This window comes from Arvicola amphibius, chromosome 12 (assembly GCF_903992535.2).
Source record: "Arvicola amphibius chromosome 12, mArvAmp1.2, whole genome shotgun sequence".
Lineage (NCBI taxonomy): Eukaryota > Metazoa > Chordata > Mammalia > Rodentia > Cricetidae > Arvicola > Arvicola amphibius.
The window spans coordinates 17,827,699-17,847,708 of record NC_052058.2 but is presented as its reverse complement, the minus strand read 5'-3'; the positions used below and the strand labels follow the sequence as shown (position 1 = coordinate 17,847,708).

The window sequence follows — 20,010 nt, the reverse complement described above, 5'->3', positions numbered from 1 at the left end:
TTTTAAACTATTATTTGAGTTTTGGTACATGTTTAAATAAATCTCAAGATAAAGTTCCATCATAATGAGAAATATTTTTTATTTCAATTATATACAAATAGAAATGTTTTTATTGCTTAGTCATTTTACTAGGTTCCTTTCTACTATTCTTTACAGTACAGTAAAATCTTACAACTGTTCAATTATTAGACTTTAATTGTTAAACAAAAATCCAAACACACAATAAATGATAACGTTCTAGTAAAACTTGTGTCAGACCACATAGGATATGTTAAAGTTTGAATTAAACCAGCAGGATAGCACAGAAGGGAAGGCAGGTTAATGTTTTATATCCTCCTAAGAGACTGGCTTGGGCCCTCATAATCCCCCTGGCAAGAACCTGGGCAGACAGTACTTAAGACTTTCACTGTCCTCCTGCCCAGCTCCACTCTTTAGCACCCAAATTATGTGCACAGCAGCACGGCAGAGAGATGGGAAGCAGCTGCGTCTTACCAAGCTTTCCAGGACCACTCCTAGGAACCAGTAATGGAAAAGCAAGCAGAAAGCTTCTAATAAGCATAAACCTCAATATTGTGAATCCTTATATCACAAGATGTTAATTTGTAGCACAGTCCATATTTTTAATTCATTTAATAAATGCAACAACTTATATAAGGATATCATATCCAAATCTCAGCTTATCTTCAAGTTTCAAAGTGATGTAAGTCTGCTCTGGTATCCTTACATCATTCACAAAAGTCTGCGAGGAAGAAAGAAAAAGGTTTCATTGCGTATCAAGTATTAATTCTCACATTCCAGTCAAATTCATCAACCTAATACTCAAAAGTATTTACCGTTAAGTGTATCCTAACACGTGCGAAGCATCCTGCAGCATAATTATTTCATACTAAACCTGTTGTCAATATTACTGGTAACACAAAGCACAGTGAGGCCGGGCTGAATTTTGGCACTTGGAATTTTTCTAAAAAGGAAGTTAGGAAAGTGCTTAACCTGAAGCTGAAAACCTGACAAAGTATTTAACTCTAAACAGCTTCAGGAATTTTAGTAATTTTATTTGTAGGGATTAACATTTTATCACATCATTCTCAGAATCATTCCTTTAAAAACATTACATTTATTTATTTGTAGTATATGTATGTGTACACATGTGTGCAATACTGTGCATGTGGAGGTCAGGACATCTTGCTGGAATTAGTTCTTCTTCCACCATGTGGGTTTCAGGAATTCAATTCAGTTCATCAGGCTTAGCTGTAAGTATCTTTAACTGCTGAGCCATCTTGTGGTTGCTTTACAGCTGCCATATGGATCCTTTGGATCTATGAATCTAAGATACACAATGGTATCTTAGTAAATTGATTTTTACTATATGTTGAAATTCTACTTTCTCTTTTATTTTTACTCAATTATGTCTAACAATGCTGAATATTATGAAAGTAACAAGACAGCAGAATTACCTAGAAAGGCACTATACAAGAGAAATATATCAGAATTCCCAAACAGTATACACTACTTGTATTTTCTTGCAGGCTTATAACAAGAACTAAAATCAGTTTTGATAATGCATTTGAGGTGTAATCTAGTGCATTAAAAACATACTAGTTCAAGAAGTAAAATTAGTAAGGTATTTTACATATATGTATAAGTCTTTGGAATTTAACTTAGTTACATCTCAAGTATTGAATGGTTGCTAATGGCTACAGTGAAAAGCCCAGACAGAAAAATACGGCAAGGCAATAGAGACATAAATCAACATTCTGTCATCCTTCAGTTCCTTACTGCAATGCCTGACATATTGCATTAGCTTCCTAAGAGGACATCTGGAGATGCTATTTTTTTTTATTTTTGTTATTTGAAACCAGGTTTCTCTGTAACTTTGTAGCCTAGCCTGGAACTAGCTCTTGTAGACCACGCTGGCCCCAAATTCGTGGAGATCGGCCTGCCTCTGCCTCCCAAGTGCTGGGATTAAAGGCATGTGTCACCATCGCCCAGTTTGGAGATGCTATCTTTGTAGATTTTTTCTTCTTTTCCTTTATTTCCTATTTTTTAAAACACTATTAAAGAGGGCAGCTGAAAATACTCAGTTTTAACGTCTACTGAAGCAAAGGGAGACAAACAGAAAAAAAAATACTACTCAATTATAAAATGAATAGACAAGAACACTGTAGATTATGACAATGATGATATAATCATAGCACAGACAAAACAATCACACTGTGTATCTTCAGGGAATGAAGATAATTCTAGCTCACTTTTCTTTCATCCAGAATCAATAAAAGAAAAGGGCACTTATATGAACAAAAAGAAAACATTTTCATACTGTTAGCCATTTAGTAAGAAGGACCATGCAGTATTTCCCGACAAGAACATAAATAAAATAATTTTATATTTTTAAATTTTATTTTAATGTTTTATTTATATTGTGTGTGCACACACATCATGCACTCATCAGTGCTCCTGTCTGTGGAGGACAGTGGTCAACTTCAGATAGTGGTCTTCACAATCCATCTAACTTATTTTTGAGGCAAAGTCTCACTGGGACCCAGGACTGCTAGGTGTGCGGGCCAGCAAGTGCTGCGAATCACCTGTCTCCACTCCCCAGCGCTAGAATTACAAGCATGAAAGTAATCACACTCAACTTTTTATGAATGTGCTGAGTATTGCACTCATGTCCTCACGGAACTCCAGTCTGAAAAAAGGGAGACAACGGGTATAGGCTGGAACCTAGGCTGCTGTGTAGTGGCAAAGCAACAAAAGACAGGCTTGGGATGTGCTAGGCATGGCAAGGTACAGAGGCAAGTGCTCTGGTGGAAGGAGTCAACAGGAATTGTAATCCACACTATTAATATATATCCTTTACTCTACAGCACATGTGCCTAGTTTGTCTGTTTTTGTTTTTTAATTTTAATTCTTTCAGCATGTTAACATTAACTAGTTTATGTTCCTAAATGTAAGGGCCTTCTCTTTGTCCATTTAAGAAGTAGAATTTGAGTTTTACTCTTGCCAGGCGGTGATGGCATGTACCTTTAATCCCATTTAATCCCAGCACTAGGGAGTCAGAGGCAGGCGGATCTCTGTGAGTTCAAGGCCAGCCTGGTCTACAAGAGCTAGTTCCAAAGCTACAGAGAAACCCTGTCTCGGAAAAAAACAAAAGTAGAATTTGAGTTTTACTCTTTTAAAAAGTACAGAATGGCAAGGAGAATGGAAACATAACTCGGCCAAAGAAAGTCTAACCCGTTTGGACTCCTCCTAGGGGAACAGAAGAGCGGGAAAACTACGGTTCTGGAGGAATGTCAAGGGGGAAGATGACAGTCTATAATGGTTCATGCCACATTAAGAGGAATTTCAGCTCAAAGTTGAAGAATGTAGACTTAATTACATGTACTAGAATCAACAGAATAGCTAACCAAAAAAGTTCAAAAATCAATATTAAAATCTTTTATTAGTAGGCATATTAAAAAGTAAAAAAAAATTTATGCATTTGTTTTCCATGCGTTCAATGTGTATTTTTCATGGCATCAATTTGAATCACTCAAAAAAACAAATAGTTTGTCAAATTTCAACAGGATATAATATCAAAGATAATATATTTGCTTGTTAGAAGAGTCATAGGAAAATTAAAATGTTGAAATAATTCAATACATCAATCTTCTTTCATATCCTGTGACTATTAAATATTCTGTAAAATGTAGAAAGATCATATAGAAATAAGAAAAAGAAACCCTTACCAGTTACACAAATATATCTAAAAAGACAAAGAAAGAGCAGCAAGAGCAAATCCTAGTGTTCCAATAATGTATTGTGTGTGTTAAAGCACATGTTTAAATCCCTTATGTTTACTCCAGCCCTAGAATAGAGGTCTTCCAGTATCTAGCACCAAATCTATCTTTCCATTCTTATTTTCTAAACTGAGAATGTATCTATTGTGTCCAGAGTTTTACACATTCTGACCACCAGGACCTTCTGTTTCCCTGCACATGAACTGCAGTCACACAGTGAGTTCAAACTCCATCTCATCTCCCTAAAGGAATCTTTATCACACATCACATCATTAAATGCTTTTCTTAGTTCCTCTTTATTCTTTAGCTCCTAAGTATGGTTTCAATGCATTATGTACCTTTTAATTATTTGAAAGGAAAAGATTATTTAAAGAAAAGAGGACTATACAAATAAGGAGTATAACTTTATTAACATTAAATAAGTATTCGACCGAAGTAAAAACCACATGGTTATCTTACCCCATTTAGGCTGCCTAAGTCTTTCACCAAATGTTCATCCGTAGACGCATCATAATTGATTACTGCATGCTGCTTATCCACACTACGGGACTAAAAGGAAAAACTTTAAGCTAATAACTACAAGAAAATACTAAAGTAAGTAACAAAAACTGTTTTACCTATATAAACAATATTATTAGGACAGCTGATAAATATAGGAATAGATAAAAAAGTAGATTAAATGAAATCTAAACTGTGTTATGATAAATTTAAAACATAAATTTGGCATCATTTCCTAAAGACGAAAGTATCTAAATTTCCAAAATACTCTTTCCAATAAATTCAAATTTTAATTCTGAATGTAAATTAATTGATTTTGTTGGATGTATCAAATTACATATTTTAAAAATTGTGAAATTATTACACAGAAATTCAATGAATTATTTTCTATTTTACCTATTTTATTGTCAGAAAATTGCTACCTTGCAAGATTTCTTTAACACTATTATAATATGCTATTATAATATAAACCGCATAAAAAACCCAAAGACTAAGATGATAAAAAGGGACAAAATGTAGTATTTTCTGACCAAATTGATTATCACTTAAAGTGTGATTTCTAAAACTGCAGTTTTTAGAAATGAGTTTTTCTATAAATATAGATAAGTGTACATATATGTGTGTGTGTGCACCACACACGTATGTGCGCAGACATTTCTGTTTTAAGCTTTCCTTTTTCATAATCCTCAAAATACAAAACTTATTTACAAATAGCACAAATTATTTAATAAACAATTTTTTATTATAAATAAAATTAATAAAATTGATACAAGAGTTAGGTGAGCCAGAGATTTAAGTCTTAATTTTAAAAAATGTATCTGATAGCTGACTGATCCTATAGCTCTGTAAAGGGGAGGACAGCTCTCGGGGCCGAGCTAAGCTAGTCTTGCATACAGAAAAGGCTGCCATTTACCTGCAGCATGAGCTCACAGTCATCTCTTCCAACAAAAATCATTTCTCGGGGCAGCCTGTGGCGAGTGCCTCCACTGCTCACCAAAAACCAGGATGTCAAGCTCATTTCTGCTTTGCTTCTGAATCCTTAGCAAAGCTACATCATCCTGCAGATGAAGAAAAGCACATTAGAAACTCTTCAGTATCTAGTTACCAGCAATGTGAGTAGGTCTAAATAGAATTGCCTTTATCAACATTTACACCAATATAAACCACATTCTCATCAGTGCTGTAATCCAGAAACTCCACTAAGAGTCCATTTAAAAATGAAAGAATTAAGATGAATAAGTAGATGGTCAATTAATAAATTTTTTATTATATTACTAAAAGGCTTCTAGACTCAATCTGCAATTTCCAAGCAAATACAGCTAGTAATATAGTAATATAAAAAAATCTATGCAGTACAAATGCATCTTACGGGAAAAGTTCGAGAAAGAATGAAAGTGAGAAAGTAAATCTGATATATAACTAGAATAATTCTGGAATCCAAAGACACTGCTTGTCTATCAAGTGTAGAAGTTCCTAAGCAGATCAGGCAGTCTTGAGTTAGGACCATTCCTCCTGCTGCCACCTCCTCAGTGTTCATGGTTCACAAGATGAGCCACTACTCTATCTTTCAATGCATTTTTCCTAGAGTAGCAATTTTTAAAATTTTGACACTTAGGACTCTCTAGTACTTATAAAAAAGGACCCTAAGAGTACTGCTTTATATGGGTTATGATATACTTGAAAAACTAGTATTTGTTTTATTTAAAAGAGTAACAAAGAAATCTCACTTAAAATTACTAATATTTGTAAAAAACTTCATTTTCTAGCCCCATCTCCACTGAGAAAACAGCACTACTTACAATATGAGCTATCTTTTAAACGACTGAATTAATAGAAAATCTCTACTTCTTGCACTTACTGTCCCACCATAATTCTGGACTAGATATATACAGAAGGAAAGCTGTTTTAGAGTGATAATGAAGAATTTTATCTTAAATCTTTGAAATATCTTTAAAGTGTTTTAAAGACAGTAAAAATAACTATACAAAGCCAAAATTTCTCGATTCTATGCACTATGGAAACCCTGCATAGACTATGCACATGTTCATCTTCCCTCGGGTGGGCTTTTGTAACATCATACATTGATCTTTTGAAAATATATGGTTTTCAGAATTGTGTAGAACTTCAAAATACTTGATTCTTTCATTTCCACTACTTTAAAACACATTCATTAAACATTATCACTCATCTCAATGGAAAGATTTTTAATATTAGTTTGCTACTAAGCTCACAAGAAGAATTATCTCAAATGATGTCCTTGATACCTAAAATTTTATCACTGAAAAGAAAATCCTGTCACTTTTTAAGGTTCATTTTGACAAATGCTTAGCTCTACTTTAGTAATCTGCCAATCACTGACATAAAGTGATATTTTATGAAAGCATGGGCCTAGTTCAGCTTACAACTCACACAGGGACACAACTTACTTTCTTGGAGACAACCAAAATAGTCTGACACTGAGTGTAACTACCCTATAAGTACTTTTGTCTAGTTCTAGGAACACACTACAAAAATATGAATCCAAGATTTAAGATAGTAACCAACCATTACTCTATTTTTGTGAGATAAGCAGGTGGCTTTTTTAGACTTTCTAATTGCAGTCATACAAGAGTGATGTCTATAGCTACCACTGGTACAGTCTGGTCCTGTGCCCTAATCTGAGCTGCTGAGCTGAAGTTTACCACAGTTGTTTCTGTGTCATGTGTACTAACAAATGCAACAAGAGAGGCAAAAAGTTCTTTGACATCATTAAACATCTGGTCCCTTGGACCACTGAAATGATTTCCTTCAGGAACCCAGAAGGACCTGTAGACTGAGATTCTAACAATTATTGTCTTATGGGATGCGGCATTGTTAGTAAGAAACCCAAACGCTGGAGTCAAACAGATCGATGGGTGAGTCTGAATCCCAGAAGTTCTACTGCTTCTCCTCTGCAAGGCCTTAGGTAAGGTACTAAGTGCCAGGCTCCTTAGCTTCCTCTCCTAAACTCAAGAGTCTTGGTATTAACTACTCAAGTTTTATCTTAGGAATCCAAAGAAAATTTTCATTCTTTTCTAAGATGTACACTATGCTACACTTGAATAGGAAATAAACTATAATGGAAGAGAGCATTCTACAATAAAATAGAAGTATACATTAAACACCGTCCAATGTACTGGGGAAAATGCTTATTGTATGTTAAAGTCACTATCTTAGTTCCTTTTATGTCACGTGATAAATATCATAATGACAAGCAATTTGGACAGAAATGTGTTTATTTGGTTTACAGGCATCATCAGAGGAAGCCAAGACAGGATGTCAGAGAAAGAAACTGGAGGCAGGAACTGAAGCAGATGCCATGGAGAAACATGTCAGACTGGCTTGTTCAGCCTGCTTTCTTACACAATCCAGGATCACTCTCCCAGGGACGGCACTGTCCACAGTGGGATGGGCCCACTCCCATCAGTTACCAGTCATGAAAATGCTCCACAGGCTGCCTACAGGCCAGTTTGATGAAGACATTTTCTCAACTGAGGTTCTCTCCCCTAGGTAACCTTAGTTTGTATAGAGTTGACAGAAAACAAACCACCGCGGTCACGTACACATACACGATGCACACAACTCTTACTAAAACAAGCAAACAATTTGTATAAAGTTAAAACAATCAAATCTTAATACTTTCTCAGCTTATTTAATTAGTATGGCCGAATTAAATGTTTTAATTAAGTTCCCTAGTTATCTAGCTATTCAATGCATACTTTCTGTGAAATTGGTATTCAGCATTTCTTTCACTATTTTCAGAATAGTCTCCATGACCATGTCAATAGAGAACCAGAACTTAACTAAAGGAAATCTCTTATGTAAATATATTACATAATTTACATACTCCATTTACAAGGAAGAAGCCATTTTAAAACACTGAATAGTAAGTAGGTCAATAGTCACATACTTTTAAAAGGGAACAAAAATGAAAACTACAGTATGACATATTCAAAGGAAATCAATTCAGCTTAAAAAGCAGTCTAAACCACAGGGCCAAACATGAACAAAAAAAGCATCTTCTTTATGTAGAAAAAATAGTTTAATCAAGCACTATTCATATGTTGTAAAAGTTTTTAATTCTCAGTTGCTATAAGATAGTCTTTAAACATGTCTATAGTATGACATGTAATACTATAACTGTAATTATAATTATTTGAAATATAATTGATTTTATGCAATTATGATTACATAAACAATGCAGTTAAATTTTATTTATAAATCTTATTTAGTTTTTATTGAAACTATAAGTTAGAGAATACACATTTTTAAAAATAAAACCAAAATGTAATATTTAGTATATTCTTTTATGGGCTAAGGCAATGACCTGGAACCTACTAAGTATCTTCTCTTCTGGGGGATGCAGTATAACATAAAGCTAGATTACCTGCTTTTCTTTAAATATCTCTAAGATAGATTTACAATCATTCCCCTGGGTACTCATTTTTTTTCTTTTTTCATGTGTCTCTGTATGTGTGGTGTATTTGTGTTTACAGGTTATGTGGCAAGAGAACAAGGTAGAGACCGAAGGTTGCTGTTGGGTATCTTCCTTGATCACTATTTATTGAGGTGGGTTTTCTCCTTGAACCTAGAACTGATCCAGATAGTTGAGATAACCAAACTGCACCAGGGACCCCAGGCCTGTACCTTGTAAGTGCTGGAATTACAGGTAGGTCATTCATGTGGGCTCCAAGCAATTTCAAATTGGGAAATAGACCCAAAGAGACACTTCTCAAAAGAAGACATGTAAGTGGCCAATAGTAAACACCAGGAACATGAAAGTCAAGACCAGAATGAACTACCTACCACCTTAATCCATAAAGTAGCTACTCCAAAGATAAGTGCTGGTAGTAACTGTAGTTGGGAATATAAATTAACACAGCTATTATGAAAAGCATTATGGAGGTTCTTAAAAGTCTAAAAATAGAGCCACTGTATGATGCTGCAACCCCCATATACAGGCATATTTATATACAAAGGAAGTGAGACAGAAGGGAGAAGCATTTCTATTCCCATGTGTACTGCAGCACTAACTCCAACAGCTAAGAAAACAACCCAAATGTCCATATACTCAACCATAATAAAGCAAAAAATCCTGCCATTCGACCCAGCACTGATGAAAATAGAGGCTCTTGGGTTAAGTCAAATAGGCTAGGCACATAAAAAGAAAGTATTATAAAATCTCACTGGTATGTACAATCTGAAAACATTGCTCTCACAGAAGTAGAAGATATAATGGTGGATACCAGAATCCAGGAATAGCCAGGAGAGGGGGGATGAGGAGAGGCTGGTCAATCAATGATTAATTTATGGTTCAATGGAAGCAAGAAGCTTCCATATACTACTGCATAAGATTACTATAAATACATATTATATCTATTAAATTACATAGATAATATAAATTCCAAAACACTAGGAAAAAAAATTAATGTTGAGGAAACAGACAAGTTCAACTCATGTAAATGCTATAGCAAGTATCTATGTATTAAAACATATGATATTCTTAAGTATATACACACACCTATTGAGAAGCCTACCAAATCCAAGGTTGCTAGGGCAAACAAACAAAAGAATCTTGCTTCAGGGAACTCAGCCTTGTAGAGAATGCTGCACAGTTAGATGGAAACAGGAAGCTGTCCTTATTCTAAACTGGACCGAGAACACAAGAAAGATCGCACCTGTGCCAGCAGGAGGCCAAAACAGAGTTTCCTCATCTCTAGCTCCTAGTCTAGAGCAACCTTTCACCCACCATAACCGACACCCTTCCTCCCTTCTTCCCACCATCTCCCCCTCCCTCTCCCTAAGAGCAGAAGCAACTTTGAATAAATGAAGGAGCAGTGATGACTACCAGAAGTCTTGATGAGCAGGTAACCTGGAACACTTCAGGGTCACTTAACTTGTAAATCTGGTCCTTACTTTCTAATTATGTTCCTCTTTAACAATCTCTTACAGTTTATCTTCTTCCACATAGGACCTGGCTTTTCATCAACTGCTGTGGGAAGTCCTTCTGTCTATGTGTTGCTTTTATTGGTTAATGAATAAATCTGTTTCAGCCAGTGGCTTAGTAAAAGAGAGCTAGGCGGGAAAACTAAACTAATGCTGGGAAAAGAAGGCAGTCAGTGAATAGCCATGTAGCCGCCAGGGACAGATGCCTGTTGCTTGAGCCAACTGAAACTTTGCCCGTAGGCCATGACCTCGTGGTGATGCACAGATTAATGGAGATGAATTAGTTTGGGATGTAGGAGCTAGCTGGGAATACATTTAAGCTATTAGCCAAACAGTACTGCAAATAATACAGATTTTTGTGTGATCATTTTGGGAGTCTGGGTGGCCAGGACACAAACGAGCAGCTTCCCACCAACACAAGTAGATGACAGAGGTTTAACATTCAAACGTTCGGGAGCTACAGATGTAAACACCACCTAGCGCCACAGCTACACTTTCACCTTCCTACAACTATATTCAGTTTTAAAACTGGACTTTCCTGTGGAATCAGTTCATCTTAGGATCCAATGGATACTATTTTAATACTTAAACTCTAAAGTCTAAAAAGAGACCAATCAAAATCTCTGTGCAGTTGTCAAGCAGAGCACACAGCTTCACTGCACTGTACATTCCAACACTTTATGTTAAAAATGTTGGCTGCTGTTAGAATTAAATGAAAACGATAGTGCAAACTATCACACATGGCAATCTAGCATGCAGCTGAAGAAGCTCTGACAGCAGTTAAGGTTTTATTTTTTTATTCACCACTCCTTTAAAACCACTACTGCAGAAGTAGAGGCAGAGGCAGGCAGATCTGAGTTCAGGCCAGTCTGTTCTACATAGTTATACTGTTTCAAGAACAAGCAACCAAAATAACACACATCAAAGGTTTTAGAAAATGACAAAGTGAGCCGGGCAGTAGTTGTGTACGCCTTTAAGAGGCAGGTGGATTTCTGTGAGTTTGAGGCCAGCCTGGTCTACAGAGTGGGTTCCAGGACAGGCCTCAAAACTATACAGAGAAAACCCTGTCTCAAACAAAGTGGAACGGGGTCTAGAAAATAGAGGAAGAGAAAGAGTAAGGGTGAGGGAGGGGAGGAAAGGAAGAAGCTCAAAGTACGTATGAAAATGCCAGAGGGAAACCCATTACTATGTTGTTACTAAAAAAAATAATTTTTTAAATGCTGCTTGTAGTTACATGTAATTCAAATTGAGAACTGATGTCAAGGGGTCTGAGTGATGCAAATTATTATAATGAAGTTTTGAGATGGACAACGGCATTGGCACAGAACTAGGAAGTAGTGCATTGTGCAATCCATGCCACAAACTCTGGCTTCCTTACATCGCACACCTAGTATATAATTAATGCATGCAATTACTTGAGCTAAGCCACATGTTAAATCCATCCTTAACTATCAGCTGGGAAGCAGCTGGCTGACTCATCACCAGATGGCTTTACACAGAATAATGCTTACCTTACCCTGCAATTTCTGCTCTCGCAGAGAAATAAATAGCTGGCTATCAGTCTTCAGAGCAGAAAGAACTTTTCTCTAACCTTTCTAGTTTAATAAAATACTATCATTTTATCATGTGATAACCTTTTATCAGTTACCAGGAGGTACGAGAAACAACCACCTCTAAAGACTTGGCCCACTGACTACCTGTTTACAAAGGATATGTTTTTCTCCTAATAAAATAAATGAAAATTTAAACAAAAAGAAATAAAGTGATAAATTTCACATTCCAAATTTGTCTTTTAACCATCAGTAAAACTCCTAACTAAACAAATGTAATAAGTTACTGCATGAACTAGTTCCTAAGACTTTATAACTTATACCATGTCCCTTTTCCCCCATCATGTCAAACATTTAAAAGACACACACACAAAAACTTTAACTAAATGCACAAAACTGAGATCCCTGTTTCACTTCTGGCCCTGAACTCAGGCTCTTACAGAAAATACATCTGAAATTAAACTCTTTGATTTTTGGCCCCATGTATTTGAAAATGGAAGAAATAGCTAAAGCTGAATTTGACATATGGATTAAGGATCAAACAAAATGCCACTCTGGTTTCAAAACCATAGACACAATTTTCTGCTACCTTGTTATGAAACAGAATAGCACAAATTAACCATTTCTAGGAATTACACATGTAAGAAATGAACATGTGTAAGTATAAATATATTGTCTTAATAAAATCCTGGTTTTCTTGAAAACAAACTGAAATATTAATTATCAATTCCCAAGAATTCTTCAGTATTATAGATATTTGAGAAAAATTAATCCATTTTTTCATTTCCAAGTTTTAAATATTATAATGGAGAAAGTAGAAAATCAATACAGAAAAAGTACCTAATCTCATAGAAGCAAAACTAAACAAATACCTAAATAAACTGAAGCAGCTTTGCTGACAAACCAAAGAGAAAGGGAAGATATAACAGTTTAGGGTGGTATTCTTTGCGCTGGACAGTCAGAGGCTGTAGCTCTGAGAAAGTAACAAAACCATACAACATCGAAAATTTCAACTCTGCTGTATAGCTAACTTAATCTGGGACAGATGATGAAAAACACTCTTGGGAGAACTTCATTTACTTGCAACTCCACCCTCATTTGTACAGTTCCCACAAAAAAATAACAGCTGTGCTGATTTTGGATTCCTACCAAGATACTGACTCCACACTCATGTAAAAAACCAGCAGTGCGAATACTTTTGCAAGAAAAATATGCTCTCATATTCGTGATGGTTTTAGAATAAATGCTCCAAATTTTACCTTTATTAGCTGTAATAAATCGAGGATTCTTCTTTAAAAGCAATTAAAATAAATAACTATGGACAAATGTAATCTACAACTCACATTTGAAATAGCATTAAAAAGTCCTACTTCCCCCCAAAAATGATGATGGCATTCCAAGTATCAAGCCTTATTCTGTATCTAACTTTAATATATATTTTCAGAAGAAAACTTCAATTTTGTAAGAAAAGCAAGCAACTTAAACTTCCTTCATAAAATCACTTTATTAAATCCTCAATGTCCTGCCAGAAAAATGCTACACCTTTGTAAGACGGAGGTATTAAAAGTTCTTACCAAGATTTCTACGTTAGCTTAGGGAAAATGTAAAGCGTGATATGCCTTTTTTTTTTTTTTTAAAAAAAAAAGACTATAACTTTTGTTAAATGGGTGTTTAGTGGCTACTCTAGTTACTACAGTTCCACAATCAGAAATAACATACTTCAGCTATTTATGGATAAGCTGATAATTTACGTAGGAAAGGAAATTTTTGATCTAATCAAAAGAGCATAAAGAGTTTTGTGCTTTCATTTCTAAAGGCAGCAGCAAAGAATTTACAAATAAATTAGAAAAAAATGAACTCTCATCTTTCAGCTCATTTCTGAATCATCTTTAGTCTCTTAGTCTGTTCTTTTATAGACTAGACTGTATTCTTTTGGTTCTCCACCTTAAGGTGATAAGACTCACTATTACCTGAATCCAGGACTTAACTATCTAAGAACTCATTAGTAACAGTATAACGTGATAATTTCTGAAAAGATGAAATACAGAGATTTTGTTAAAAGGGATAATCCCTAGACATAGCCAACACAAAATACTTGGATGTATTATTTCATTTGGATATCAACTTATGTAATTTTGAGTCAGAAAACAGCTAAAGCAGATAAATGACTACTGGTATCAATAGCCAATACATAGGAAATAATGCAAGTGTTCATGGTCAGATGTATGAATAAACAAAATAAGGTATATACAATTTTTTAGAGGAAGAGAATTCTGATGCCTGGTACAGTATGAATCAACCTGAAGACAATAAGCTAGGTAAAATAAGCCATTCACAGAAAGGTAAGCACAATGTGATTTTTAACTATATGGGTATTTTCAGTAGCAGAAATTGTAGAGACATAGTAGTAGTTGCCAGGGCCTGGGGATGGGAGCACTGAAGAAGTTACATTTCAGTTTTGCGGGTGAATGGTGATGATGGCTGTACAGTATTGTGTATATTTACTAGACTAAATGCTTAATATGGTAATGGTATGTGTGTGGCGTCCATGTGAGTGCACATGAGAGCACATACATGTGGTAGCCTGATGTAAAACTGGGAATCATCTTCAATTGCTCTTCCACCTTATTTATTGAAGCAGGGTCTCAAATTTAAACCAAGCATTCACCAATATGGCTACTTTTGTAATCCCACCTTCCAGAGCTTGAATTACAAGCAGACTTCCATACCCACCCAGCGTTTATGTGGGTTTCTAAGAATCTGAACTCTAGCCCTCACGCTTGCTCACTTAAGTGCTTAAATTATCAGTGAGCCATTTCCTTAGCCCCCAATATTAATAAGTTTAAGAACAATTATTGTTAGAAAATAATAAATTGACCCTGGGTGAACTCATGTCAACCCTATCACCCATAAAACAAAACTGTTTGCCTTCCAAAAATGAACTCCAATCCCACCTTTATCTCCTCCTGTCTACCCTTTCTCTTTTTCTGGTTTCAATCTCTACAACTACATAGCATCCATATCCTTCAATTTCTTTGACTTTCTGCTACGGTTTAAATGAAGGTATTTGTTATAGTTTAGATATTAAATGTCCCCCAACAGCCTCATGTGTCTGAATATTGTCTGGGAAGTGCATAAAAACTTTTGAGGCATGGGGCCTAGATGATAAAGGCCACTAAGGCCTGAGAACTGGAGTTTTTCTTTTTTCCTGTTTATTAGCCAGTTCTCTGATTTCTAATATGCCAACTCATGAAAATGGCATACTCTAAGCTTCTGCTACCATGAGTCAGAACATTTCAGCTACCAGGCTCTCCCTGCCCATGATGGGACTACACCATGTAAAACTGAGAAGAAAAACAAAAAGCACAACCTTCCTCACATTCTTCCTTTTAGACATTTGTACACGGCAATGCAAAAAATAACTAAGACAGTATCCTTTTCACAATTAATGCATCCTCAATACAACTGAGAGGTGTGGCCTTTGGGAGGGAGAAGAATCAGTATTCATACAAAAGATAGAAGTTGAGGGAGGGTCGGTCCTCTTGCTCATCTATCCACTGCATACTTAGATGATGCTATCTCTATGGAAAATACCTTTAGTAGGTATTTAACGTGCCAGAACTTTGGTAATAGCCTTTGGAGTTTTCACAACTATGAGTTCATCTTATTAAATACATAACTTATTTATAATTTATGGAAATTGCATTTTAAAAATTGTAAACATTAGAATGGACACTTCTGATCTGTGTAGAAATCACTGTTTTCCTTTGGCTTGAAAGAACTGTATCGGATCCAATGCAAATACAAATGCAGAATCCTAAAACTCATACTCATTTTAAAATGAGATTTTTCCCTTATCTCTAGGCCTATACAAAAATTTTTATAATTTTTTCCAACTTAATAAAAATATTTAAATTAAAAAATACTCAAAAAGTCTAACCCCAAGATAGAATCATGCCAAATAAGAATATACAATATGTTACAGAGATAATAAAGGCTAGTGAGTTATCAATGTGTGTGCTTTTTGAACTTTCTACAATGTATAAGAATTATTTTTAAATCTGTAAAAGAATAAGAAAACAGTAAGCTTTTTACTCTGCAATGCATTAGTTATACAACGAGAAAGACTTCTCTTGAGCAACCACAGCAAATAACAGTAGTCTTCAAAATATATCCGGACACACTCAATCACATACTACCATGGGTTTCAAATTCATGGTTCAATAAATTCAGATGAAAAATACTAGAAGGAGAGAAAAATTTTGCCTGTTTTGAATATATACAGACATTTTTCATTTGCCACCATTTTCCAAGCGACAGAGAATAGTATTGTACTAAATACTATTAATACAAATAATTAAATAGTATTATATTGAAACACTGTATTGTATTAGGCAATATAAGTAATACAGAAATGATTTAAATGATGTATATAGGAGGATCAAGCAGAGAAAACTCAGTGAACAAATACACTTGCTGCCAAGGCTGATAACCAGAACTAATTCCTGGAACTCACATGGTGGAAGGGGGAACTGACTTGTCCAAGATATCCTTTAGCCTCCTCGTGATACACATACACACACACACACACACACACAAATAAATGGAATTTTTTCTAAGTATGTAGGAAGATATTAATGGGTGTAAAGGGTATCCCATTTTATTTAAAGGTCTCAAGCAATGGAAGATTTAATTCCCCTTGGATACTGAGAGGATAACTGCATTTGTGTGTGCTTGTCTACTTTGTGATCCTAGACACCAAATATGGGGTCTCTCACATCCTAAGCAGAGTCTACTACTGCGCTATACCTTCAGCTCTTGTAGTTTTAAATCATGTATTCCCTGTCTCATGAAGCTTACCACATAAAGTTTTCTATTTTCAATGTGTTTTCCAATAAATTGAATATTTTATTCAATTCCTTTTTGTTCAGTAGGCTCTCTTTTCCCTTTTCCTTGAATTTGTTCAGATCAGTTTTCTAGTTCTTTGTCTGGAGTACAAGACCCCTATTTAAGCTTTAAGGTTTGACTTGCTATCCTTTATTCCATGTAACAAGCCTTTACCCAGTAGGCCATCTAACAAAATAAGGTTAGTTTGGAACAGATTAGTTGAGGATTGGAGAAAGTTATCTAAAAGCTTGCTTGTTCTTTTCTTCTTCCTGGAATTGTGCCCTTTTCTCTATGCCACAGAATGCTATAAAATGATATGCAAAACTGCCCAATGAGACAGAACCCATGAGAGGTAAATATTACTTCTACGGAATCGATGAAAGATTTTTCTTATGAGGTAGCAACCAATTTGAGGCTGTATGCAAAGCAAAATCTGTAATTAAATATTTTGTTTATTTTTTATAATAAGCCTCAGAGAACATAGCCCAGCACTAACTAAATATAGCAGAAGAAACTGAGCTTCTGAGATAAAGTAATGGACTCAGTATGGCACTACCAGTAACACTGAGGCACCTGATCAACTCTCACCAACAGATCACTGTCAGTCTAGCTAAAATCAACAATGCCCTATTTGTGAACAAACTGTGTTCAAGGATACAGATGGCTAACTTAGAGGAAGAATGATTGCAAGCATTCTCATTAATAAATGAGAACAAAGAAAGCTCTATTAAAGTAGTGTTAAGAGACCACCAGTGAGAGGGTACTATATTTCTTAAGATGCATTCAAGTACCTAATGTGACAGTGTCCGAACACTCTTACCTTCAAACATTCTATCCTCCTTTGGCTTCTGGGGCATCACATACATGTAATTTTCTCGTATTTCTGACTGCATTTCAATCTTTCCTAGTGCTAATATTCTAATGTAGGGTCCCAAATGTTGGGCCTCTTGTTGACAGGGGTTTCTGTCCCACCCAGTCCTGCTTGGTCAAGTAGCTGTTCAGTCACAAAGAAATACACAGAGGTCTACATTAATTATAAAATGATTGGCCTATTAGCTCAGGTTTCTTATTAACTCTTATAAGTTATATTGGCCCATTATTCTTGTCTGTGTTGGCCATGTGGCTTGGTACCTTTTTCAGCAAGGCAGTCATATCTTGCTTCCTCTGCGTCTGGCTTCCTCTGTGTCTAGGTGACGACTGCAGACTGAAATTTCCCTCTTCCCAGAATTCTCTTTGTCCCACCTCTACTTCCTGCCTGGCTACTGACCATCAGCATTTATTTAAAATACAAGTGACAGGGTACAGATCATTGTCCCACAGCACTCTTCCAGTTTACCAGTGGAGTTAAATTTTATATATCTTTAACCCTTCGCCTCAGAATTTGTGTCTTATATATCCCATTAGTTACTTGACATGGTTACTTAGATGTTCAGTAATGATCCCTAAGTTTACAATCAATCCCAGCTCTTGATTCTGTAAAGCCAGACATGGACAGCTTTCATTACCGCCATCACATTTACTCTAAACAAAGTTAGTCTAGATCACTCCAATTATTTCTTAGTTCATCTTATTCCCATACTTGCTCCCCTCTAGCCACTATCTATAGAACAGGGCAATCCTTTCAAAGCCCTCGATAAATTCCCACGGCACTTAAATAACATCATGCAATAAAAGCTCCCTCCAGTCTTAATTCCTCCTACTCGTCCCTCCTCTCATGCATCTCAATCACAGTGGTCTCTTTGTTCTCAAAGTTACTTACCCATTCCTTGAAGAACCACACTGCATGTGAGATTATTCTCTACTGATACCTACATGCCTTTTCCCCCCTAACTAAGATGGAATGTTAAATCCTTGGGGGTGGGGTGGAGTTTCTAAGACTGACTTCTGAAACACTCAGAAATAACAGCATCCAAGATACAGTGTGTAATGAGGCTTTCTTTCCTGTCAGAGATGGAAGGAGAGTTAAGAATATTTGTATTTCTTTGAACTGAGGGATAAATAAAATATAATAAAGTTATTTAACTGCATAGGAGAAAGTGATAATTCTTTATTTACAAAACTGGGGTAAGGAATTTACATATCATCTATAAAAATGACCATTTGAAAAATTTGTATGTACTGACACTGAAAATGAAAAAAAGGAAAGTCAACCATCACTCACTTTTTAATTTTGATAATTTTCAGTTTCCTTTGCCTTTCCTTTCTGCCAAAGTTTTGTCAGTGCTATTTTTTTAAAATTCTGATCTAGTTTCCAAGCTCAATTCTGTAGCTACAGTGTAAATGCAGTTAGAATATAACTATTGTCTCGCTTCAAGCCATGCAGTCTAAAGTTGTGTCACATCCTTTCTCACAGCAAGGCCTTTCTTGGTTCTGGTGAACTCATCTTCGCAGCACCCTTCCTTACTCAGCTTTAGTATCATATAATATTATTATCCATAGCCTCCAAACTCTTAGTTTCATACAATTCCTGTTACTCAGGGAAATAAGAAAACAAAGCCAAAACTATGCAAATAATTTTCATCTCCTCTGTATTACTTCTCCACCCCCAGCATATTTTATGCATCATTGATTCTATTTATAAATCTGGATGGCTTTATCCTTGGCTATGACAAGAACATGGACAGGAAGGATGATGACAATAGAGATATGACTTACTAAATTTATATATGTTCAAAAGTCAAAAAGTGAAACTAATCCCTTAGATGACAAGACAGAATCATGATCCAAGAAAATCCCAACAGATTTTTAACTATACTCACATTAAAAAAAGATAAAAGTTAGTAGTAGGTCAGGATAAATCATGGCTTCAGAAATATTACCTATTTATAAATGGAGTATATGAAACCTAGGTAAATATAATGATGTTTATATAGACTGCATCAGCCATTTTCAAACATTTCAAAAAACAAAATGAGAACCATAAGGGTGCTGACTTTCTAAAGGCTAAAAGCACTAGAAAAACAAAACCCACAGCTAGTATCAAAGAAAGCTTGCCACTTATTAACAATTTCAGTTCAAAAGAAAGAACTTTAACATTAGCAGAAGTACACAATTTCATCCTGAATTACAATAAGGTAACTTTTAAGAACTATATTACTCCCCTTCCTTCCCCATTTCTCAGAAATTGGAAAAACATTACTGTTGCTAAAGACGTGACACAACTTCAAACTGCAAACAAAAATACATGGTTGTAAAATAAGCAACAGGTCACTATACTCTACAGCCAGACCATAACTGCAGAGGTGAATGTGGACGCTAAACTGGAAAAGAAGCACTGACTCTACTGCAATATGAAGCTGCAAATGGTAATTTTGAAAAAAATTATTGAGAAAAGT

General features: G+C 35.4%; 1 protein-coding gene across 10 annotated transcripts in view; it reads right to left on the bottom strand.

Moving 5' to 3' along the window:
- The window catches only part of Cep170 (centrosomal protein 170), an 84,881-nt gene that overhangs the window by 59,162 nt on the left and 5,709 nt on the right, over window positions 1-20,010 (bottom strand). For all 10 annotated transcript variants that reach the window (XM_038348698.1, XM_038348699.2, XM_038348700.1 and 7 more), the window contains exons 2-4: window positions 5,188-5,332; window positions 4,236-4,325; window positions 661-739 (exon numbers count right to left, since the gene is read on the bottom strand). In XM_038348698.1, coding sequence (XP_038204626.1) covers window positions 661-739; window positions 4,236-4,325; window positions 5,188-5,292 — 274 coding nt within the window. In that variant the 5' untranslated portion in view covers window positions 5,293-5,332. The remainder of the gene's footprint in view (window positions 1-660; window positions 740-4,235; window positions 4,326-5,187; window positions 5,333-20,010) is intronic.